Source organism: Alosa alosa, chromosome 5 (genome assembly GCF_017589495.1).
Source record: "Alosa alosa isolate M-15738 ecotype Scorff River chromosome 5, AALO_Geno_1.1, whole genome shotgun sequence".
Taxonomy (NCBI): Eukaryota; Metazoa; Chordata; class Actinopteri; order Clupeiformes; family Clupeidae; genus Alosa; species Alosa alosa.
Window position 1 is genome coordinate 35,897,519 of NC_063193.1, and position 26,510 is coordinate 35,924,028.

The window sequence follows — 26,510 nt, forward strand, 5'->3', positions numbered from 1 at the left end:
ACCCCGCTGTCGTGTCGTGGAGGTAATTTACACATCGTTCATTGTCAAAACGCAATGGTGGGCGGAGAGGGACTGCCCTCACGCTGGTTGAACATGGAGCATGCTTTGTGACCAAACACATCACTGAAGGGATAAGCAAGGATCGAAAAATAAAAAACGGAGAAAATAAACCCAAACGATTATAATTATTGATTCTTTTCGCTGCAGCGATTAAACCAAACCATGTTAAAATGTTCAAGAATTCAGCAGCCCAAACTCTTGTTTTGGTGATGCCCAGGTCCTTGAAAACATTTCACGGACACTGAACTTCACAGTCACCGCCTTCCTGTGGACCACCAAGCTATACCGTTCTGCACGACTGTTTTTGTTTTTAAAATGTTCCAATAATTAAAGTGTGCAATGCAATGCAACATCTAGCCTATCACAAGTTAGCCAGGCAGCCACAGAAGACACTGCCAAACCATAACGTTACCTTTTCCCGCTGTTGTCCATCATCATACGGGATCTGATATTTTCCATCTTGGTTTATGATTTATTTCTTATCCGTGTACTACAACGAAAGAGTTTCCGGACACGAGACAGTAGTTGTTTGGGGTCTGAGACTGCCGCCTCGAACATTCAAATTCCAAACTCTCTCCTCATCCTCCTCCCGTAGCCTACAAGAGGAAGTGAGCTCCCCTGTGATTTCGGGGGCGACTTCAACCAATCATGATGCTCTATTTTAAAATGCCCCAAAAGCTATTACATGATGAACTTCCCAGAATATGTTTACTGAATCTACTGAAGAGTTTCTGAGCTACTGAATATAAACAACTATTCTCGTTTGAAATGGCTAAACATTATAGCCTAATTGGTGCGAAATAAGATGCCTTGAACTTTGAAAAGGATTCTTTCCTAAACTTTTCTAGAATAATATTTCAAAACGCTCAAGTCATTTCCATAACGTTATTTAGCTAATGCTTCAACTCTCTATTGAAGGCCTTCCTTCTTTATAGGCCTACAGTATGAACCAAAGATTCTAGAGCTTTGTTCTAGAATCTGTGGTATGAACAGTCCACATTAAAATGAGTAAACGAGTTGCCAAATCAAATTAGTCAATGAGGAAACATCTCTGAAGATGCATCTAGCGGTGAAAATGTGTTTCAGTAGCGCTGAACTGGTGCTAATGTGAGCTGCTCTGCAGCTGTATTTGAATGTGAGTTTGTTGCCTGGAGAAACAGTGGAATGTTCGCGCTTCGAGTTCCCCAAACTCCACCAACGAGTCTGTGCGCAAACATGTTTTTTTTTCTTTTCCTGCGAGCTAGGGGCGCGCTCCAACGGGTCTAGTGCCTCACGGTGATTTATAAGTCCCATTTACTTACCCAGCCAAGCCTGCCCTGCGGAGAAGTGAGAGTGCTGGAGATGTTACAGTTTACACAAAATTAATTTGGACAGAGTTGTCATGCCATGTCATGGCGATTCCTAATGATCCTTTATGCTCCGTGGAAACGATCAAAGTGGATTAAAAAATGAATAAAGTGTGTGGGAAAATGTGTCAGCTTGAGTCAATGACCGCCGCACAGATGCCCAGTGTGGAGCCCCGTTAGGGCAGATGCCCAGTGTGGAGCCTGGGGGGCCAAGGCAACCACTCTGCCTTCCAGAAGGTCAATAAATAAGTGTGTATGATTTCAGATCTAACATGTGTGTGTGTGTGTGTGGGGGGGGGGTGGGGGTTCTATTCAGAAGTACAGAGATATGATTAGCATCAATTTCAGGATCACCCACAGTCCTTTTGAGTTACATGTAGTGTCCACAAGCTGACCACATGTGTGTCCACATAGTGATGAGTGTGTAGTGACCTCCAGGGGTGCTGAGTGTAATGTTGTATAGTGACCTCCAGGGCTGCTGAGTGTGTGAGTGTAATGTTGTACAGAGAGCTCAACTGCCATGCTGTGGCGTTGCAAGAGGGGAGAGGGTTCAGTGGTCAGAGGCATTTTAATAAGGTGTGAGAAGAAACATTCTAGAATAGAATCCTTCATGTCCTGAATTCTGCATTCTGCTCCTGGGATTCCTTATGCTGCACACCTACTGTACACTCATTTGCATTTGCACGGAGTGGATGCCTTTTAGGGGCAGCTGTGGCCTACTGGTTAGCGCTTCGGACTTGTAACCGTTTCGAACCCTGACCAGTAGGAACGGCTGAAGTGCTTTTGAGCAAGGCACCTAACCCCTCACTGCTCCCCGAGCGCCGCTGTTGTTGCAGGCAGCTCACTGCGCCGGGATTAGTGTGTGCTTCACCTCACTGTGTGTTCACTGTGTGCTGAGTGTGTTTCACTAATTCACGGATTGGGATAAATGCAGAGACCACATGTCCCTCACAGGATCAAGAGTATATATACTTACTTATACTTATATACTTAAAACTCGTTTTGTTATTATTATTATTATTATTATTATTATTATTATTGCTATTATCACTAATATTAAGGCATGACATCTCAACTCAAAAATATTTATATAAGACAACACCAAATATAACATTGAACAAACTAAAGGCAGTAGCAGTCACATTGAGCATCCCAACCCAACTGAGTTATCGGACAACAGCAAACAAATAATACTAGACACAGTCAATAGTGGTCAGATTGACCCCAATGACTGGACCATTAGCATCCGTCGTTAATGATTGTGTGAGGCCTGGGGTCTACACTCACAGCAGTGACCTGGTCATGGGGGTCTATGCTCACACATGTTCTCACAGCAGTGACCCGCTCATGGGGGTCTATATGTTCTCACAGCAGTGACCCGCTCATGGGGGTCCGGGTCACGTGGCTCGGTGAGCGGCCTACTTACCGCGAACAAAGAGACGGCCATTCTTAGGTGAGACAGACAGTTTCAGATGGCCTGTGGACGCAAACAAGCACACAGCCAATTTAGCACTTATGGGTCATGCCAGTGAACACACACACAAACACACACACACACACACACAAACAAACACACAGAAATAAACCACTCACTGTCTCTCACATTTATACATATACAGTACACAATAAAAGAGAGGATCAAAAGAGTATAGGATCAAAAAGGATCAAAAGAGTATATATACTTATACTTATATACTTTAACCAGCTCGTGCCTTCAGTCCTGTTTGACCATGCTGGACATAATTACTGGCTGGAGGAGGGGAACTCAGCTGGGCTATTCTCTGGGCCTCTGTGCGCTGTTTTGTGCTGGTCAACTGTAAACCAGAAACAAATAAATGGCGCCATGCAGTATTGAGCAAAGACAAAGAATGGCACTGTTATTAAGCAGCATTTAACCATGAGGTCTCTCTCTCTGTGTGTGTGTGTGTGTGTGTGTGTGTGTGTACTGTACTTTCTGTTAATGTCAAAGATGCTGGTATGTGCATGTGTGTCATGTATTTAAATGTGTGTGTGTGTGTGTGTGTGTATGGTGTGTGTGTGTGTGTGTGTGGTGTGTGTGTGTGTGTGTGTGTGTGTGTGTATGGTGTGTGTGTATGGTGTGTGTGTGTGTGTGTGTGTATGGTGTGTGTGTGTGTATGGTGTGTGTGTGTGTGTGTGTGTATGGTGTGTGTGTGTGTGTATGGGTGTGTGTGTGTGTGTGTGTGTATGGTGTGTGTGTGTGTGTATGGTGTATGTGGTGTTGTTGACCCACTTTACATGAATGAGACAAAGCAGATGGATTGGGGGCAGTTAGCACATAACCACAGACACCCTGGCCATAGTAACTGACCTCAATGCCTGACACACACACTTTCAGTATGCACACACACACACACACACACACACACACATTCACCTACAAAAAGTACCCAAAGCTGCCATCTTTGCCCATATAAGGAGATCCAGGTGACTACCTGCTACCTACAGTATGGCAAGCTGCATTGCAAGTTAGCTCTGGGGGCAAAAATCAAAGTGTGTCGTCTTAACATACCAAAGATCACAGGACCCACTTGAAGGCAGAGCACAAAAGTGTGGAGAGTGAAATGATGTATTTGTCCCCGCAAGAGTTTAACAGGTGCAATGTTTTTTTTATAGGAAAAATGTCAAGATACCGGATCTCCTTATATGAGCAAAGACGGTAGCTTTTTTGGTAGGTGAATTTCAGAGGTCTATTTGAGCTCAGCAGTGCTGAATGTTTGTATTGCCTTTGTTTAACTTTGATCGTTTATTATTAGCCTATTTATATATATGTAAGGGATATTGTAGCATTTATTATTAGCCTATTTATATATATTTATCAATGATATTGTAGTGTTTATTATTAGCCTATTATATATCTATATTTATCAACGATATTGTAGTGAAGAGAGAGAGCAGTCACCCCACCTGGTCTCGAACCCGGAACCCAAACCTGCAGCTTGACCACAACACCAAAGAGACTGACCTGTGTGGTGGTCAGAACACACACTCTGTAGTGACTCTGATCAGAACACACACTCTGTAGTGAACACACACTCTGTAGTGACTGGTCAGAACACACACTCTGTAGTGACGCTGGTTAGAACACACACTCTGTAGTGACTGGTCAGAACACACACTCTGTAGTGACGCTGGTCAGAACACACACAATAGCTTCAGTCTTCCACCAAAACTCTAATGTCACATCTGGAGACGTCACCAAAACTCTAATGTCACATCTGGAGACGTCACCAAAACTCTAATGTCACATCTGGAGACGTCACCAAAACTCTAATGTCACCTCTGAAGACGTCACCCAACTTTAGAGCCATTTCACCAAACAGCTATTAGGTACAAATGAGTACAAGTGACAGCAGGATAACATACACAGTCTTTATTTCCATAAATATACACATGCATACACACACACACACACACACACACACACACACATTCGGTCTCTCTCTCACACACATATACACAGGCATTCTGTACACAATCATACACACACAAACCAGATTTATTTTCTACATCAGTCACATTAGTGATAATTAAGATAATCTTACATTTGGACTACACTGCCAACAATGGAAGCACAAATCCCATAGACATACCACAAATACACTGTACATGACCCATAACATTTACAGTCATCATATTTCACATGTATTAAATATTAGGTGAGGGTGTATTTCATTCAATTAGATATATTTAATTTGTATATATATATTCAATTCAATTTATATATATATTCATAACACACAACTTACAGAATTGATGCTCCTGCAGTGACCTATGTTAACAGTAGAATCATCGGCATCTTCTTAAATACATGACCAAATGTATAAGATCTTTGACTTAAAACTTTAAAGACACAAACATCCAGTGTATACTTTGCTTGGTGAAGCAGTCAAGTGATATACAAACAAACTTACACACAAATTGTACACACAACCACATCTGTGTGTCCCCAGGCATTCTGTTTAGATAGCAGCTGACTCCAGAACAGATCTGGCGTGAATCTGGATCACAATCAGAATTGGACCTGGTGTGAATCTGGATCACAATCAGAATTGGATCTGGTGTGAATTTTGATCAGAATCAGGATTTGATCTGTTAAGTCAGGGCCAGGAACTGTTCCAGAATCAGCCCACATCTCAGTAGTTTTCTCTTATGTACATATATAGCATAAAACGCACAACCACTAGCAAACAAAGCTCTAAACATTATGAATGTAAACCGATGTGAACTGACGAGGCCTTGGCCAGGCAGAAGGCTCACAGCACATCCAAATGCGCTTTGAGATGGACCCAGCGCAGGACTGCTCCAGCTGTTACCTAGGCAACAGCATCTACAACAGGAGCACCTAGAGAGCTACAGTCGCCTACTGCAGAATGAGTGGAACTCATGAGGCTGCAGCTGTGATGAATATAGAATCCTTATTTTTACACCCCAGATGCCGGTGGCTTTGGAACAGATTTGTCCAGCACCCGGCCCAGACCTGACCCGGCCCCGGGGCAGTTAAGATACTCTGGGGATACCTACAGTAGGCTACTGAGATTACATATCTGTGTAAACACATCTCAAACACAATACAGCATTTTCATAACAATTAAAACTCTACTGACATACACACTTACTCAGACACATACACACACATGTACGTACATGCACACTGATATCTCTGAAAGGCCTGTGACCAGCTGGTTAGTGTTTATGGCACAGGGCTAGGGGGAGAGAGCCCTTTCCTCTGGTGTCTAGTGTCAGGTTGCTCCACCTGGTGGTCCCTCTCCGGAACTGCAGGCTGTCAGGGCAGGCTGTGACTGCTGAGGGGCAGGAGGGTCGTCTCCGTGGTTACCTCTGATGTCCATGAGTCACATTCTCATCCCAGACAGACAGCAGGAGAGAGAGAGGGGGAACACGGAGGAGAGGGAGAAAGAGAGAGAGAGAGAGAGAGGAAATGAGAGAGAGAGAGAGAGAGAGAAAGGGGAGAAGAAAGGAGGCCTATAGAGGACAGCAGGGGTGCGAGAACTGCAAACAGAGAAGAGAGGAAATGAGAGAGAGAGAGAGAGAGAGAGGAAATGAGAGAGAGAGAGAGGAAATGAGAGAGAGAGAGAGAGGAAATGAGAGAGAGAGAGAGAGAAATGAGAGAGAGAGAGAGAGAGAGGAAATGAGAGAGAGAGAGAGAGAGAGAGAGAGAGAGAGAGAGAGAGAGAGAGAGAGAGGAAATGAGAGAGAGAGAGAGAGAGAGAGAGGAAATGAGAGAGAGAGAGAGGAAATGAGAGAGAGAGAGAGGAAATGAGAGAGAGAGAGAGAGAGAGAGAGAGGAAATGAGAGAGAGAGAGAGAGAGAGAGAGAGAGAGAGAGGAAATGAGAGAGAGAGAGAGAGAGAGAGAGAGAGAGAGAGAGAAATGAGAGAGAGAGAGAGAAATGAGAGAGAGAGAGAGAGAGAGAGAGAGAGAGAGAGATGAAATGAGAGAGAGAGAGAGAGAGAGAGAGAGAGAGAGAGAGAGAGAGAGAGAGAAATGAGAGAGAGAGAGAGAGAGAGAAAGGGGAGAAGAAAGGAGGTGCGAGAGAGGCAGGGTAGAAAACAGAGAAGAGAGGAAGATGAGGAGGAAGAGGAGGAGGAAGATGAGGAGGATGAGAGGAAGATGAGGAGGAGGAGAGGAAGAGGAGGAGGAAGATGAGGAGGAGAGGAGGAGGGAGAGGAGGAGAAAGAGGGGGAGGAAGAGGAGGAGGGATGAGAGGAGGAGTGAGCAGTGTGGGTTTAAGACTAACGAGGGGAGGGCTCTCCGTGGGACGGACTCCCTTTGCTGGGGCGGCTGGGGGAGGGGGGAGGGGGAGGGGGACAGAGAGAAGACCGTCAGAGTGACACCAGCACACACACACACACACACACACACACACACACACACACACACACACACACACACACACACACACACACACCACACACACACACACACACACACACACACACACACACACACACACACACACACACACACACACACACACACACACACACACACACAGGGTTCCAGGCCTCTACTCCAATCACAAGAACCATTAGCAATCAGAAGCACACTGTCACTGAATAATTAATTTTTGTTGCCAACCTTAAAGGAGAATTTCGTGTGATATTGACCTAAAGTGTATTGAAACATGATATGACAGTGTGAACGATGTCTCATAGCCCATCTCGGCTTGTCCCCTGCACTCCAAAATCTGGCGCTTAGTTAGCCGATGCTACCAACAGCTTTTTCAATAGTGGTGCCGCATAGGGGCTAGCCATGCAAATAAATCACTGTTTTACACCCATTTACGAGGCTCAATGTATCTCACACTTCATTGGTAGACTTCCGAGGGCCCTGACATTTAAAACGAGACATTGAGAACTTTGAAAAAGCACTGGTAGTTTACTTACAAGACGATTTATACAGACAGTACCTTCCTTCGAAGTTTATGCGTTTGCAACCATCTTGAATTTAGTCCACGATAAATTAGAACTTAGCAGTAAGAATGAACAGGTATGATATAGGGATCAGATTCCAAAAGTAATTCCAGTGGAAATGCATGGATTCCAGTTGCTGCTACTGGAAGAAACTGGAATCCATGCATTTCACTGAATTATCCCACGAATCTGATCCCTTATCATACCTGTTCATTCTTACTGCTAGCTCGATTTATCATGGACTAAATTCAAGATGGCTGCAAACGTTGGCTGTTGGTAGCATCGCTAACTAGCTTTCCAGATTTTGGAGTGCAGGGGACAAGTCGAGATGGGCTATGAGACATCGTTCACACTCGGTATCATGTTTCAATACACTTTAGGTCAATATCACACCGGAATTCTCCTTTAAGCATTGAGCATAAAATGACATCATCAGCATCATCATAAGATAAGATACACACAGACGCACACCCACACACCGGAGATTGAGGTCAGCCACTGAACTTTCACACTCAAAAATACAGACTACAGCCGACACTGGAGGAGGCACAGTCCAGATGCAATTCAGATCCAATCTGGATCCAATTCAGGTCAGTCTAAATCCATCTCAGATCCAATCAGTGGATCATTCCAGATCTAAATCAGATCCGATCTACAGTGGATCATTCCAGATCTAAATCAGATGCGATCTACAGTGGATCATTCCAGATCTAAATCCAAGTCCAATTCAGATTAGTCTGGTCTGGGCCTGGTTCAGAACCACTATCTGGGTCATGCCCCTATAGAATATGTACTCTAATAATCTACATTAACACACCTAGTAATTCTATCTGGGTCATGCCTATAGAATATGTACTCTAATAATCTACATTAACACACCTAGTAATTCTATCTGGGTCATGCCTATGGAATATATACTCTAATAATCTACATTGACACACCTAGTAATTCTATTTTAAATGAGAAACACAAATGCTTACATAGGCTATTCTCAATACCCAGGGGTGAATGCAATTTCACAGTGTTGATACATACCGAAGTACATATACATACATACATACATACATACATACATACATACACATACATGAACACATACATACATGAACACATACATACATACACACACATACATACTACTGATTACATACATTGGTAGCATACAGTTGTGCTATATCTCAACAGTAGTGAACATGGTAATACATACAGTAAACCCATTCATTAGTACTATTACATCATCACTATTAGTTTCACCTTGTGACTTTAGAAAGGCAAACTAAACAAAAGGCATATGTGGTGTTTGTGTGTGTGTGTGTGTGTGTGTGTGTGTGTGCGTGTGTGTGTGTGTGTGCGTGCACGCATGCGTGTATGTGTTTACAGTGTGTGTGTGTGTGTGTGCGCGCGTGCGTATGTGTGTATGCGTGTGTTAGTCCTTTCAGTCTATGGATCAGCTGGGTCGGGTTAGGGAGGCTGGAGGTCTTCGGCTTCACAGAGGAAGATGAAGATGGTGGTTGACACACACACATGCACACACACACACATATACACAGACAAAGAGATGAAAGAGGACAAGACATGGTCAAGACCAGGCACACAGACAAATGCTAAACATGTATAAAGGTAAACACATATATTCTCTAAACATGTATAAAGGTAAACACATATATTCTCTGACATCTTACATTAGATATACCATCCCTATACTGTAGACAGCTTAGATCAGATATACCATTTCTATACTGTAGACAGACTGAGGCTTAGATTAGATATACAATACTGTAGACATCTTAGATTAGCTTTATCATTTCTATACTGTAGACACCTTATATTAGCTATATAATTTCTATACTGTATACTGTAGACATCTTAGATTAGCTGTATCATTTCTATACTGTAGACAGCTTAGATTAGCTATATAATTTTTATACGTTAGCCGGGCTGAAGCTCATGTCTAATCTCATCTACATGCCTATAAATAATATATTTATTATATTTTAACTAACAGACACTGATGACTATATTGAGAAACTTACATGTACTTGTATGTACCAGCTAATGTCAATCATTACGTAACAGTCTGACAGATAATGAGTTGAATGAAAGTGACACACACACACACACACACACACACACACATACATACACCCCCCCCCACACACACCCCCCACACACACACAATACCCTACGAGGATAAGAGACGATGCACTGGCCAGACACACAGATTAGCTATGTTGCAACAGCTATGCTCACATTAAAGGAGAACTTGGCAACTATTTCAACAAAACCCGTTTAGAAATTATTTGGATGGTTAAATGACCTGTTCCGGTGAAAATGGTGACTTTCCCCGCTGAGACTACCGTCCCGGAAAGATAAGTGAGAAACAAGAAACTCGTTTTAAATCGTGTTTCTTACTTTGTAACATCCACATAGTTCTGCCTTTGTAACATCCACAAACTTATGCTAATGGTTCGCTAGCTTGTAAACAAATCCATGTGCTTTATCGTTACCTTTTCCCACAGTTTGAAATAGCATAATGCACAATTTCTCCAGCAGAGGGGGAAATCCTGCCAAGTTTCCCTTTAAAAGACACACTGATTAGCTATGTTGCAACAGTTATGCTCTCATTAAAAGACACACTGATTAGCTATGTTGCAACAATTACGCTCACATTAAAAGACACACTGATTAGCTATGTTGCAACAGTTACGCTCACATTAAAAGACACACTGATTAGCTATGTTGCAACAGTTACACTCACATTAAAAGACACACTGATTAGCTAGTATGTTGCAACAGTTATGCACACACTGATTAGCTATGTTACAACAGTTATGCTCACATTAAAAGACACACTGATTAGCTATGTTGCAACAGTTACACTCACATTAAAAGACACACTGATTAGCTAGTATGTTGCAACAGTTATGCACACACTGATTAGCTATGTTACAACAGTTATGCTCACATTAAAAGACACACTGATTAGCTATGTTACAACAGTTATGCTCACATTAAAAGATGTGAATAAAAAACGCTGTGAGATGGTCAACTTGCAGGGTAGTTCAGAAGTGCAGAAGCACTTAGTTTAGGACTTCAGAGCATATTTTATTTTATTTTCATTTTTTCACTGTTTAAAAGAATGATCATTTGGATGTTATGTGGAGCACAACATTAATGATGAAGTGTGAAGACAAACGACAACAGTGTAACAGCAAAGAACAACAACAACATGGGTTTGGTCAGACGTACCATTTGTGTAAATCCTCACTGGTCACTCACAGAAACTCTGAAAAATAACCGCAATCAATGTGGGTGTCGCGTGGGACTGACGGCATGTGGGGAGGAGGAGGAGCAGAGGAGGAGGAGGAAGAGGAGGATAAGAGGGAGGAAGAGGAGGAAGAGGGAGGAAGAGGAGGAGGAGAGGGAGGAGGAGGAAGAGGAGGATAAGAGAGAGGAAGAGGAGGAGGAGAGGGAGGAGGAAGAGGAGGATAAGAGGGAGGAAGAGGAGGAAGAGGGAGGAGGAGGAAGAGGAGGATAAGATGGAGGAAGAGGAGGAAGAGGAAGGAAGAGGAGGATGAAGAGGAGGAGGAAGAGGAGGATAAGAGAGAGGAAGAGGAGGAGGAGAGGGAGGAAGAGGAGGAGGAAGAGGAGGAGGAGAGGAGGACAAGGAGGAAGAGGAGGATAAGAGAGAAGAAGAGGAGGAGGAGAGGGAAGAAGAGGAGGAGGAGGAGAGGGAGGAAAAGAGGGGGAAGAACAGGGGAAGAGAAAGGAGAGGAAGGAGTGGTGTTAAAGAGCGTTGAGGAGCAGGATAGGTAGCACAGGTCAACAGCACTGGAGCTCTCCTGACCTCCACACTGCTAAACTCCCTCTGACCCAGAGAGACCCAGGACAGGGCATGATCACACAAAGCTGGGGATGGGATGACTAGAGGGTGGACGATGCACCGGGCTGATCAGAGCCACAGATCCGGCCCATTGGACACCGTGGGCCCTAGTTTAAATGACAGGCAAAGCGCAAAGTCTAATGTCCAACCTGAAGCAAATTAAATAACTTAAATTACCTTCAAGGGTTTAATCTGTTAATTGAAAAGGTGTCCAATGCAGTTTCAGGGGTTTAATTTGTTAATTCAAAGGTGTCCAATGCAGTTTCAGGGTTTAATCTGCTAATTGAAAGGTGTCCAATGCAGTTTCAGGGGTTTTATTTACTAATTCAAAGGTCTCCAATGCAGTTTCAGGAGTTTTATTTACTAATTCAAAGGTCTCCAATGCAGTTTCAGGGGTTTTGTGCTACTGGGCTCCCCTACTGTTGTGGAGGTCATATTGTACTCAGCTGTCGTAAATACCACTCATGGCGTGCACCCTTCCCCCTGGACATAATGCAAGTGGATTTGTTTACTAACCAGAGAGCCATGAGATTGGCAAGATAATAATTCATTACTCCATACAAGTAGTAGGCTATTGCACAACTTCCTTATTCCCTGGGTCAGGGGAGAGCAGAGTTGCCAGGCTGGTTCTCTGTAGGCAGGTACTATTACAGGTTAACTGACCATCAAAATGACTTTGAAGAGGCCAACCTGCATATGGTACCTTTTAAAGCACAAGCAAGGTCCTTAGAGCAAATAGCAGTGGGTCAGCTTAACGCACCAACACGACACCATGTGGCTATGTAGCTTTAGCTCCGGCACGGGACCCTCTGCTTCTGCCGGGCTATGCCCTCTGCCCGTCATTCAAATGAGGGCCCCGGATCGCTCCATCTGGCCCAGATCTGGCCTGCATGCAGCTCTGAATCAGCCACTGCCAAGGGAGCAGCGCTGGAATGATGGTGGATTTGTGGTCGAATGCTGGTCAAGGCGCCGGCCTTCGTAACCGAACCTGCATCCCGCTGTGCGCCTCTAGGATGCAGCACTGGAAGGTCAGCTCAAAGAAACGTCTGAGATTGATCAAACATGCAGTGTTGACCGATCTGTGTTTGAATGGCCAAACCAAAGAACTAAGTAGTTAGTAGGGAGAGAGAGTTGTCAGGTTAAGGAGGGTGTGGGAGGGAAAATCAAATGAATTGTTTATGTCAGGGGTTGGGTACAGGAGTGCTGGTGTTGGAGTGCTTTGTGGATCATTGCATGTGCTATGGTTGCTGTTGAAGAATATTACAGTCTCCTTCAACACATCTCTAATGCAAGCATAGCTACACACACATACCTTATAGCAATTCAACAGATACAATTCACACACATACCCTATAGCAATTCAACAGATACAATTCACACACACCCTATAGCAATTCAACAAATACAATTCACACACATAACCTATAGCAATTCAACAGATACAATTCACAAGACACAAAAAATACTGTACATTTTAGAGCTATTCCTAGTCCCAAAACGTTGTGAACATTATGATAGTCCAAAACTGGACATTATGATAGTCCAGAACAGGACATTATGATAGTCCAGAACAGGACATTATGATAGTCCAGAACTGGACATTATGATAGTCCAGAACTGGACATTATGATAGTCCAGAACAGGACAATGAAGACACAGGCCCAGCAGTGTGCTACTGCATCAAGCAGTGTTCTATAGAATTGTACTAAAATGCTGAGCACTCTCACGTGTGACAGTTAGGACATACTCTGTACCCACTAATAGAGCAGCAGTGCTTTGATTGCACAGTAATCTAGAGTTTTTACTAAGCTTTAGCTTTAACTAAATGTTTGGTTCGGTCCGGCGCTCTGCTCGCACAACTCACCTGGGCACACCTGGCTGCACTTGTGTTAGAAGCGATTGGGGCACCTGAGTGCGGTAGGGGTGGTCAGGCCCGGCGAGGGCACCGGCGGCACTCCTGTGGCAGAAGTCGGGGCACTCGTCCCACTGGGGCCGAGGGGGGCCAGGGGGCAGCTGGGGGTGGGGCTGGACATCGGAGACCTGTGAAGAGAAGAGAGACAGATGGGAGATGGCACAGTCACAGACGAGATAAGAAACATACGAGATAAGAAACAGACCGAGATGAGAAACATATGAGTTAAGAAACAGACCGAGATGAGAAACATATGAGATAAGAAACAGACCGAGATAACAGACCAGATAACAAACTGACCGAGATAAGAAACAGACGAGATAAGAAACAGACCTAGATCCTCCCACCTCCCTTCCCCACTCCTCCTCCTCCTCCTCTACTCCTCCCCCCACTCCTCCTCTACTCCTACTCCTCCTCTACTCATACTCTACTCCACCTCCTCCTCTACTACTCCTCCTTTATTCCTCGTCTACTCCTCCTTTACTCCTCCCCCCTTCCCCCCACTCCTCCTCTACTCCTCCACCTCCTCCTCTCTTCCTCCACCTCCTCCTCTACTCCACCTCCTCCTCTACTCCTCTACTCCACCTCCTCCTCTACTCCTCCTCCTCCTCTACTCCACCTCCTCCTCCCTTCACCCCACTCCTCCTCTATTCCTCTACTCCACCTCCTCCTCTACTCCTCCTCTACTCCTACTCCTCCTCTACTCCTCCACCTCCTCCTCCCTTCACCCCACTCCTCCTCTACTCCTCCTCCACCTCCTCCTCTACTCCTCTACTCCACCTCCTCCTCTACTCCTCCTCTCCTCCTCCTCCTCCTCCCTTCACCCCCCTCCTCCTCTACTCCTCCTCCTCTACTCCTCTACTCCACCTCCTCCTCTACTCCTCCTCTACTCCTCCACCTCCTCCTCCCTTCACCCCACTCCTCCTCTACTCCTCCTCCCTCCTCCTCTACTCCTCCTCCACCTCCTCCTCCTCCTCCTCTCCTCCTCCTCCTCTCCTCCACCTCCTCCTCCACCTCCTCTACTCCTCCTCCACCTCCTCCTCTACTCCTCCTCCACCTCCTCTACTCCTCCTCCCCTCCTCCTCTACTCCTCCACCTCCTCCTCCCTTCACCCCACTCCTCCTCTACTCCTCCTCTACTCCTCCTCCTCTTCTCCCCTCCCCCAGCCCTACTGTGCGCCTCCTCTTGCGTACCGGCGTCCCGAGGGTCCTCCCTGCACCTGCAGCCAGGAGGTGTCGACGGGCGGGGGCATGGCGGTGGTGATGGTGGTGGTGCTGATGTCGCCGATGATGTTGAGCGCCTCGCGCAGGGCGTGGTACATGCGCAGCATCTCGTCGCGGTGCTGAGCCTGTTCCTGAGACTCCTCCATCAGAGAGTTCTGATCACCGCACGAGTACAGCTGCGCCAGCAACTCCGCATGGATGAACTCCTTAGTCTGCAGACAGGAGAGAGAGAGGGAGGGAGAGGGAGGGAGAGGGAGAGAGAGAGAGAAGGAGAGGGAGAAAAGCAGTGAAGAGTGGGGTCCTCTTATGTACAATGGATTTGAAAAATGGGACCAACACCCAATCGAAACCCTGCATGTTTTATTTTCTTTCTTTACACAATACTACGGACATGTTTGCTTTGGCAATACAAAGGGTATTTTTTTTGTCATGCCAATAAAGCTCATTTGCATTGAACTGAGAGAAAGGGAGAGAGAAAGAGGGATGAAGAGAAGGGGGAGATAGAGAGAGAGAGAGAGAGAGGGATAGAGGGGGCCGGAGATAGAGAGAGAGAGAGGGACAGAGGGAGGAAAGAGAGAGAGAGAGAGAGAGAGAGAGAGGGACAGAGGGAGGAAAGAGGCAGTTTCTGTTGTTCATCATCGTAATGGTCTATTGGATGAGGACATGTTGGCCTTGTAGTCCAAGAGGCTGTGGATAGTGTTTGTATATGTGTGTGTGTGTGTGTATGTGTATATGTGCGTGTGTTTGTGTGTGCTTGTGTGTGTGTGTGTGTATGTATATGTGCGTGTGTGTATGTATGTGTGTGTGTGTGTGTGTGTGCGTGTGTGTGCCCCTCACGTTGTTGATCATCAGGTGCATGATGGTCTTGGGGATGAGGTCTCTGATGGTGCGGTTGACGATGGCCATGTAGGAGTCCACCAGGCTGCGGATGGTCTCCACCTGCCGCTCCAGCTGAGGGTCTATGGAGTGCATGAAGCCGTCCGAGCTGCCCTCATCTATGGACTCACTCTGCATTACACACACACACACAGACCGCATTATACACACACACACACACACACACAAACACATTATACACACACACACACACTGAGGGTCTATGGAGTGCATGAAGCCGTCCGAGCTACTCTCATCTATGGACTCACTCTGCATTATACACACACACACAGACCGCATTATACACACACACTCACACACACCGCATTATACAAACAAACTGACTGAGGCTCTATAAAGTGTATGAAGCCGTCCGAGCTGCTCTCATCCATGGACGCACTCTGCATTATACACACACACACGACGCATTACACACACACCGCATTATACACACACACACTGCATTATACACAAACACACACACACAACGCATTATACACACACACACATTATACACACACACACACACAACGCATTACACACACACACACACACACGCACATACACACATGCACGTAGACACACACGCACATACACACATGCACATAGACACACACACACACACAAACACACACAGTGTCTCCTCCGGCTCCATCACTGACCTTCTCCTTATCCTGGTGGCGCGCACGGAGAAGCACAGGGTGGAGGAAGAACAGTGTGGTGTTAGTACAAATAAAACAGAACCAATGCTACTGGTAGTGTTGGAGCTAAGGAGCTAGCATTGTTACTGGTAGTATTGGGGCTAAGGAGCTAGCATTGCTACTGGTAGTGTTCGAGCTAAGGAACTAGCATTGCTACTGGTAGTGTTGGAGCTAAGGAGATAGCATTGCTACTGGTAGTGTTGGAGCTAAGGAACTAGCATTGCTACTGGTAGTGTTGGAGCTAAGAAACTGGGCTAGCATCCGTACCACATCAATCATTGCTACTGGTAGTGTTGGAGCTAAGGAACTAGCATTGCTACTGGTAGTGTTGGAGCTAAGAAACTGGGCTAGCATCCGTACCACATCAATCATTGCTACTGGTAGTGTTGGAGCTAAGGAGATAGCATTGCTACTGGTAGTGTTGGAGCTAAGGAGCTGGGCTAGCATCCGTACCACATCAATCATTGCTACTGGTAGTGTTGGAGCTAAGGAGCTAGTATTGCTACTGGTAGTGTTGGAGCTAAGGAGTTAGCATTGCTACTGGTTGTGTTGGAGCTAAGGAGCTAGTATTGCTACTGGTAGTGTTGTTGGAGCTAAGGAGCTAGCATTGCTTCTAGTGTTGGGGCTAAGGAGCTAGCATTGCTACTGGTAGTGTTGGGGCTAAGGAGCTAGCATTGCTACTGGTAGTGTTGGAGCTAAGGAGCTAGTATTGCTACTGGTAGTGTTGTTGGAGCAAAGGAGCTCGCTAGCATGCGGTAGCCACAGAGATTGTGGGTTCGATTCCCAGCTGCCACACTGTGCCCTTGAGCAAGAGACTTAATCGTGAGTAGCTGCAGGCAGACTTGACCCTGTTGCTTTGAGTAAAGGTGTCAGCTAAACCCATGAATAAAAAAACACTGACAGGTTCATGTTTACAGACATGATCTCGGTGTTGATTTATATGGCTCATGTTCAACTCAGCGTGTGTGTGTGTGTGTGCGTGTGTGTGTGTGTGTGTCTCACCACCACACGTTCAGGGTAAACTCCAGCGTGTGTGTGTGTGTGTGTGTATCTCACCACCACACGTTCAGGGTAAACTCCAGCGTGTGTGTGTGTGTGTGTGTGTGTGTGTAACTCACCACCACACATTCAGGGTAAACTCCAGCGTGTGTGTGTGTGTGTGTGTGTGTGTGTGTGTGTGTGTGTGTGTGTGTGTGTGTGTGTAACTCCACCACCACACGCTCAGGTAAACTCCGTGTGTGTGTGTGTGTGTGTGTGTGTGTGTGTGTGTATGTGTGCCTTCCACCACCCGCGTTCAGGGTAAAACTCGTTCAGAAACTCCAGCGTGTGTGTGTTATTATTATCTCACCACCACACGTTCAGGAATTAAACTCCAGCGTGTGTGTGTGTGTGTAACTCACCACCACACGTTCAGGGTCCAGCGTGTGTGTGTGTGTGTACGTTCAGTGTAACTCCATATCTCACCACCACCGTTCAGGAAACTTCGTGTGTGTGTGTGTGTGTGTGTGTGTGTAACTCACCACCACATTCAGGAATAAACTCAAATGTGTGTGTGTGTGTGTGTGTGTGTGTGTGTGTGTGTGTGTGTGTGTGTAAAACCACCGCGTTCTAAACTCAGCGTGTGTGTGTGTGTGTGTGTGTGTGTGTGTGTATGTGTGTGCGTTGAATAAACTCCAGCATGTGTGTGTGTGTGTGTATTTGTAACTCACCACCACACGTTCAGATTAAAAAAACTGTGTGTGTGTGTGTGTGTGTGTGTGCGCAGCGCAGGTGTGTGTGGTAAACCACCACCACACGCTCAGGTAAACTCCAGCCGCATTGTGTGTGTGTGTGAAGTCTTCACCACCACACGTTCAGGGTAAACTCCAAGCGGTGTGTGTGTGTGTGTGTGTGTGTGTGTAATTTCACCACCACACATTCAGGGTTAGTGTGTGTGTGTGTGTGTGTGTGTGTATGTGTGTGTGTGTGGTAACTTCACCACCACACGCTCAGGGTAACCCAGCGCAGTGTGTGTGTGTGTGTGTGTGTGTGTGTAACTCACCACCACACGTTCAGGGTAAACTCCAGCATGTGTGTGTGTGTGTGTGTGTGTGTGTAACTCACCACCACACGTTCAGGGTAAACTCCAGCCCGCAGAAAGGCGGCCTTCCAGCTGTCCACCTCATCCTGACTCTCACAGGCCAACTCCAGCTGCCGGTAATCCTTATACACATTCCTGTACACACACACACACGCACGCACACACATACATACACACACACAAACGCACGCACACACACACATAAAGACACGCACGCACGCACACACACACACTCTCACACACACACACACACAGGCATAAGTAATCTGTGGATACAAAACTATCCTATTTGCCCTGATCTGGGGCATTAGCTCACTATCCATCCACATCCTACTGCTGATGGACAGAGAGAGAGAGACAGAGAGAGAGAGAGACAGAGAGAGAGAGAGAGTAATATGCTGTAGCCTACCTGTGCTCAGTGTTGAGAGTAATATGCTGATATATATATCTATGCTGTGCTCTACCTGTGCTCAGTGTTGAGAGTAATATATATCTATCCTCTACCTGTGCTCAGTGTTGAGAGTAATATATCTATGCTGTGCTCTACCTGTGCTCAGTGTAATATGCTGTATATCTATGCTCTACCTGTGCTCAGTGTAATATGCTGTATATATATATCTATGCTGTACCTGTGCTCAGGTGTAATATGCTGTATATATATATATATATATATATATATATATCTATGCTCTACTTGTGCTCAGTGTAATATGCTGTATATATATATATATATGCTCTACCTGTGCTCAGTGTAATATGCTGTATATATATATATATATATATATATATATATGCTCTACCTGTGCTCAGTGTTGAACAGGGCGAAGATGTGCTTGCTGGACATGAAGCCCTTCTCAATATCACGCAGCTTCAGGTTGTCCACCGTCAGCATGTACTTTTTCTCTTTCTCCTGCAGGGGCGCCATACAGACAGACATCAGTGCAGAACGAGGGACTAAACCCAGTTTAGACACGGCTTTCCTTATCAGAATAAATCCAACTTCAAGGTTTTTTCATCGTGAAACTAAGATGAAATACCAAAGATGACTATATAAGGTGATAAGGCTATTTGGGATTATACTATATATAAGATGATACGATTATTAAAATATTATACAATTTAAGATGATAAGATTATTAAAATATTATACTATATAGATGATACGATTATTTAAATATTATACTTTGTGTGTGTGTGTGTGTGTGTGCGCAGATGAATAGCGATGGAGTAAATTAGTATGTATTAATAGTGTGTGTGTGTTTGTGTGTGTGAGGAATATAGCGTGCATGTGTGCATGCATGTGTGCGTGCATGTGCGTCGCGTGTGTGTGTGTGTGTGTGTGTTTGTGTTTGTGTGAGTGCGTGCGTCTGCGTGCATGGCAATGCGTGTGGTGTGTCGCGTCTCGCGTCGCATGGTAATGGCGTCTGTGTGTGTTTGTGAGTGCGTGCGCGCCGTAATGCTGGCGATATTAATGCATTAATGATAATAGCGCGTGTGTGTTTTGTGTATTAATGCGTCGCGTCGCGACCGATGCGTGTGTGTTTGTGTGTGTGTGTGTGTGTGTGTTTGTGTGTGTGTGTGTGTTTTGTGTGGAGTGCATGCAGGTATTAGCAAGTGAAATGCGTCGCGTAAAGCGCAGTAATCGGGCGTGCGTAATGCTGCGTGTGTGTGTAATGCGTCGCGATGCGCGTGTGTGCGTGCGTGTGTGTTTGTGTGTGTCACCTCATCATCCTTGTACCAGGACATGTTCTCTGCAGTCAGGACGAACCAGTACTCTTTGGCTCCGCCCTTCATGATGCCAATGTTGTTGATGGTCAGCCATCCCTTCCTGATCACCTGGAAGCAAAACGCATGGCACACGTGAAAACACACACACACACCAAGGGCGTAGGTTTGGTCTCAGCTTTGGTGGGGACACATCCCCAACTCCTGTTGTCACGATACCAACATTATTGTTTCAATAGGCTACCAATAGTAAGTGAAGAATCTCATTTCGATACTTTGGGATTTTTTTAACATTTGATTTGGTTTGTGTGATTTGTGAGATCATTGACATCCAGTGGCAATCATAGATTTGATTGACCCTCACACACACACACACACACACATAACACACATAAGTGATGGTTGTCATAAGTTCTATTTCTAATTCATATAAACTTTATATTGTTAATTATTTATAGTATTTTCTGATCTGCATAATTATTCATAGCTAAACATATTTAGTAATTTGAATACATCACATTGCTATTTATATTATTAGGCTACCCTTGTCTTTAATATCATAATTTTCTAAATCTAATTGAGTGCCTGTCACTTTAAGTAGAACGTGAACGCAATTAGCTTTCAGTCTCACGGTTTTAGGCTAGTGAAAAATAGTTTTCGCTATATGTGGATTCAACATCATGTTTGTTATGTCATAAAATAAATAAATAAAATAAATGTTCAAAAAACTAACAAGTCAAAGAAAATGTGTTTTTGGATGAGATCATATAAAGAGATATCTGGTGTCTCGCAATGTTCACTTCTATGAGTATGGAAATGCACTATAGTTTATCTTTTATTTCTTTGCGTTGTGCAGGCTACATTCACAAATACATTAGCCTACATAAACAGAATATAGGAACAGGAAAATGTCTTGGATCCATTGTTTATTGCGACTGCCAGATTGGTAGCCCCATAAACAGTCAGTGATGGTGAGTTATATTCTGTGATATGCGACTATCCGTGCGGCACACCCTTATTCAACATGACTCCTAACTTTGGTTGAAAGTGTGACAATATCCTGAGTAATAACCTAACAGTAAAATGAAAGCCTGGTCACCAGTTGCCAGTTTGTATGGCTAGTTATTTTGCCTACTTAGACTCTGCATAATGAAAAAGCGTATTATGTCCCCTTTCTTCTTTTTGGGTGGCATAGCTGATCTAGATAGATAGATATATGCTTTATTGATTCCCAAGGGGAAATTCAAGCTACAAATCTACAAACCACAAAAAGGGGCAAACATGTACATTAATAAAGGCAAAGGGAATATCAAAATGTTTTACTCTGGCCTTTTATGGGGTATGTGTTGGCAGTAACTTACCATCTTCTGGTGAGACTGCCAGAGTAGCAACTAGACGAGAGGTATGACATGACACGGAAACTTTCGCCTATATCCATTTCTGGCCAGCATCGTTCAACAATCACATTGGACTAAGAAAGTAGGCCTACAATTTCATTTATCAAGCAAAGCAAATCCACTAGAAATCGAGCACACCAGTTATAAAAAACCCTAGCATTCATTTATGTAGCCTCAATGCTGCAGGACATCATGACATGAGACGGTCGGCTGAGAAATCAGATAGCCTGCTCTGTCGCTCTGTCCGAGTGGATATGCTATATGTAGCCTAAATATAGGTCTACCCATAATATAGCCATTGTTTTTAGGTTGCATTGTCTGTATGGTAAAGCTATAACCAGACTTCTAGCAATGCAAAGCAGAAGAATCAGCTGGCTATGGATTGGAAGTGACTGCTTTTCAATCCATAGCCACTTAATGCTTATTCTGGCTATGACAACATATGTTTGCCTATATGACTAGCCTACAGAGTAGGAGAAAAACACAGTGTACTTTTGTATCCCTTGTATCCCTGTGTGTGTGTGTGTGTGTGTTTGAGAGAGAGGGAGAGAGAGAGAGAGAGAGAGAGAGAGAGAGAGAGAGTGGAGATTGAGGTGGGGAGTGATGTGTGATGGGGTTAACATGAACCATGTTAAAGGTGTGTGTCATAAGGTCAAGGAGACTTTGCAGCTCTGGAGCCTTAGAGCATGTGTGTGTGTGTGTGTGTGTGTGTCTAAATGTGTGTGTGTGTATGTGTGTGTTTGTGAGGGGATACAGCTTGGCTGTTTATGTAGATGGTGTGTGGGAGTGGATCTTGTTGGTGTGTGTGTGATGAAGCCCAACAATGTGGGTACCCCATTGTTGGGCTTCAGTGGCGGCAATCAGCAGTAAATTCTCTACATGCCCTCAACGCGATCTGGCTCGAATGATAACGCCTCCTACAACCTCTAGGGGACTGCTGGAACATCTTTTTCAGCATTCACGCCTCTCCTCGAGAATGAAGTGTCCAGACTCCTGACATGCAGCCGTCCCTACCACATGCTTCGCTGGACCCTATACCCTCACGAGCCTACTTCAGTCCATCAGCCGACTATCGCTCCAGCTATATCACACATGTGATCAATGCCTCGTAACCTCCGCACATTTCCAACAAGCGTTCAAATGGCCCGGTAACACCGTTACTTAAGAAAGCTTTCTCTCAACCCTGCTCAAATTCGAAGGGAACTACCACCCTGTCTCACTACTGCCTTTCCCTATCCAAAGGCATTGAACGACAGTCTCAAAACAGGTCTCTGGCTTCCTTTCACAGAACAACCTTCTGGATCCAAATCAGTCTGGGTTCAAAAGCGGCCACTCTGCGAAAGCGGCTCTGCTGTCTGTAGAAGCCTTAAAAGAAGCCAGGGCTGAGCTCTGGTCATCAGTACTCATTCTGCTTGACTTATCGGGCTGCCTTTGACGCGGTTAATCACCATTATCCTTCTCTCTATTTTCGCTGACATAGGAATCTCGGTTCTGCTCTCTCTGGTTTGAATCCTACCTCACAGGGCCTTGGATTTAGCGTATCATGGCTTGGTCAGCTATCCGCACCTCACCATCTAACCACAGGGGTCCCCAGGGATCAGTGCTGGGCCCCTCCTCTTTGCTATCTACACCACCTCCTTGGGACAGATTATCCGATTGCATGCGGCTTCTCATACCACTGCTATGCAGGCGACACACAGCTCTATCTGTCCTTTCCACCTGGCGACCCCCTGGTTTCAGCGGATCTCGGATTGCCTTTCAGACATAGCTTCATGGATGAAGGCACACCACCTCCAGCTGAACCTCTCAAAGACTGAACTGCTGGTCATCCCAGCTAAACCTACCATACACCCCCGACATCAACATCAAATTTGACTCCCTGTCTGTTTCACCGACCAGGACTGCAAAATCTAGAAGTTGTTCTTGACAACCAACTAAACTTCTCGGATCATGTTGCCTCAGTCGCCCGGGCATGCCGTTTTGCACTCTACAACATCACGGAAAATCAGGACTTACTTGACTCAAGATGCTACCCAACTTCTGGTTCAGGCAATGTCATCTCACGACTTCGACTACTGCAATGCCCTCCTGACAGGTCTCCCAGCGCGTAGTGAAACCACTTCAGATGATCCAGAAGCAGCGCGCCGCCTGGTCTACAACCAACCAAAGGGCACATATGTTACCCCTGCTCTGTCCAGCTACACTGGCTACCTATGGCGGCCCGCATCAAATTCAAGTCTCTAACGCTATTTACAAAGTAGTCTCCGGTTCTGCTCCCACCTACTTGAATGCCCTCATACAGACTTACACTACCTCCAGACCGCGGCTCCTCTCTATTGATCGGCGCTAAGCTCTACCACCCAATGCGCTCAAGCCAATCCAAACTTTTCTCATCTGTTGTTCCTCGTTGGTGGAACACACTGCCAGTTCCTACAAGGGCAGGGACATCCTTTTCCACTTTCAAAAAAACTCCCTGAAGACCCAGCTCTTTTAGAGAACACCTACTCTCATAGCAACACTTACAACAAGTCTTACTGATCCTAGCACTCACCAGCCGTTTTAAACTGACAAAGTAACTGTTAAAAAACAGCACTCACCGACCGACTTATTCTTACTGTACTCCTAATGTTTTTTTTTTTTTTTTTTTTTTTTTTTTAAACTGTCCTAAAAATTGTGAGAATTGTTCTAAAACGTACTGGCTTACCATGTTGTTAGTAAACTTTGGTTAAAAGCCGTCAGCCAAATGTAATGTAATGTAATGTAATGTAATGTGATCGTCAACATCATAAAGACTGTGTGTAATGATGTGAGACAGCGTGTATGTATTTTATTGTGTGTGTATGTGTGGTAGTGGTGTGGTGTGGTGTGGTGTGGTGTGTGTGTGTGTGTGTGTGTGTGTGTGTGTGTGCGTGTGTGTATTCATGTGTGTGTGTGTGCATGTGTATGTGCATATGTGAGTGTGTCTGTGTGTGTGTGTGTGTGTGTGTGTGTACTGTATATTGCACGCCATGTGAGTGTATTAATGCGTGTGTGTGTGTGTGTGTGTCTGTATTATTGTCGCGTCGCGCGTGTATCTTGGCGTGTGTATATGCATTAATATTGTGTGTGTGTGTGTGTGTCTGTGTGTGTGTATTTATGTGTGTGTGTGTGTGTGTTACTTAGTGTGTGTGTGTGTATTCATGTGTGTGTGTGTGCATGTGTATGTGCATACTGTATGTGAGTGTGTCTGTGTGTGTGTGTGTGTGTACTGTATGTGCATATGTGAGTGTGTGTGTGTGTGTGTGTGTGTGTCTGTATTGTGTCGCGTCGCAGGTGTGCGTCGCGATGCGTCGCGTGCGATATTAATAATATGCATTATATTATTGTTATTGTGTGTGTGCTTGGCGTGTGTATATGCATTATAGTGTATTGTGTGTAAAAGCGGCTGTGTATATGCATTATGTGTGTGTGTGTCTGTGTGTGTGTGTGTGTGTGTGCGCGTGCGCGAGACAGAGATGCTGCATGGCTGTTCACATAAAACGGTTGTGCACAAACTTACCATTATCTCATCCTGTGGCAGCGTTGCCATAGCAACACGTACAGAGCGAGAGAGAAGAGGAGGAGGCAATTAGAGACACAGAGAGAACAAGGAACCGCAGAGAGAACCGCAGAGAGAACCACAGCAGAACACAGAACACAGAACTCACGACTGACACAGAACACACATGCAAGTCTAGATACCTGATTACAGACTACAGACTGGACTTTGGACAACAGACACAAGGGCCGCGATATGTTTTCTACATATTCACATGCACATGTGCTCGTTTGTGAGCGAGAGGAATGTGGACATCGGTTAACTGGACCGTAGTGGACAATAGTGGACAAGAATCGCTACTGGTGTCAGAAGTGGGATGGCTTGCTATGCCCAATGTGTGAGCTGTGTGAGGGACTCCCAGGTTGGGTGTGTGTGGGACGCTAGTGTGTGTGTGTGGGACGCTAGTGTGTGTGAAGGACGCTAGTGTGTGTGAAGGACGTTAGTGTGTGTGTGAGGGACGCTAGTGTGTGTGGGACGCTAGTGTGTGTGTGGGGCAGCTAATTATTATTATTAGTGGGGCGTAGTGTGTGTTTGAAGGACGCTAGTGTGTGTGTGAAGGGCAGCTAGTGTAGTGTGTGTGAAGAGACGCAGCTAGTGTGAAGGACATAGTGAAGGAGGGCGTTAGTGTGTGTGTGGGGAAGTGTGTGTGTGTGGGACGCTAGTGTGTGGAGGGGCGCTAGTGGTGTGTGTGCTAGTGTGGGAGGGCGCTAGTGTGTGTGTGTGTGTGGGGCGCTAGTGTGTGTGGGGCCTTTAGTGTGTATGAAGGGCGTTGTGTGTGTGTGTGGGGCGTTTATTGTGTGTGTGTGGGACCCCAGTGTGTGTGTGTGGGAGGCTAGTCTGTGTGAAGGGCCTTAGTGTATTGTAGGAAGGAGGTATTTAGTGTGTATGAAGTGTGTGTGAAGGACGTTAGTGTGTGTGAAGGACGTTAGTGTGTGTGTGTGGGACGCTAGTGTGTGTGAAGGACGTTAGTGTGTGTGAAGGACACTAGTGTGTGTGAAGGACGATTTAGTGTGGAAGGAGACGGTAGTGTGTTTGAGGGACTAGTATTGTGAGGGAGCGCTAGTGTGTGTGAAGGTTAGTGTCGCGTGAAGGAGCGCTAGTGTGTGTGTGGGGCGCTTAGTGTGTGGAGGCGCTAGTGTGTGAAGGAAAATTTTAGTGTGTGTGAGGGATGCTAGTGTGTGTGTGTGGGACGCTAGTGTGTGTGAGGGACGCTAGTGTGTGTGAGGGACGCTAGTGTGTGTGAAGGACGTTAGTGTGTGTGTGTGGGACGCTAGTGTGT

General features: G+C 45.4%; 1 protein-coding gene and 1 long non-coding RNA gene across 2 annotated transcripts in view; both read right to left on the reverse strand.

Annotated features, from left to right (window-relative positions):
• Positions 1-7,176: 7,176 nt before the first annotated feature.
• Positions 7,177-26,510, reverse strand: part of dnm1b (dynamin 1b) — a 36,372-nt gene continuing 17,038 nt past the window's right edge. Inside the window, 10 exon segments of the mRNA XM_048244585.1 lie at positions 7,177-7,225; positions 13,649-13,780; positions 14,846-15,087; positions 15,713-15,883; positions 16,414-16,425; positions 18,556-18,667; positions 19,333-19,442; positions 20,255-20,368; positions 25,193-25,204; positions 25,394-25,397. Of these exon segments, the coding sequence (XP_048100542.1) occupies positions 7,177-7,225; positions 13,649-13,780; positions 14,846-15,087; positions 15,713-15,883; positions 16,414-16,425; positions 18,556-18,667; positions 19,333-19,442; positions 20,255-20,368; positions 25,193-25,204; positions 25,394-25,397 (958 nt within the window).
• LOC125294549 lies at positions 8,242-13,634 on the reverse strand. The gene is made up of 3 exons (XR_007193538.1): positions 13,605-13,634; positions 11,107-11,182; positions 8,242-9,341 (listed from the first exon to the last, which is right to left on the reverse strand). It is a non-coding gene; the product is annotated as an uncharacterized LOC125294549 (long non-coding RNA).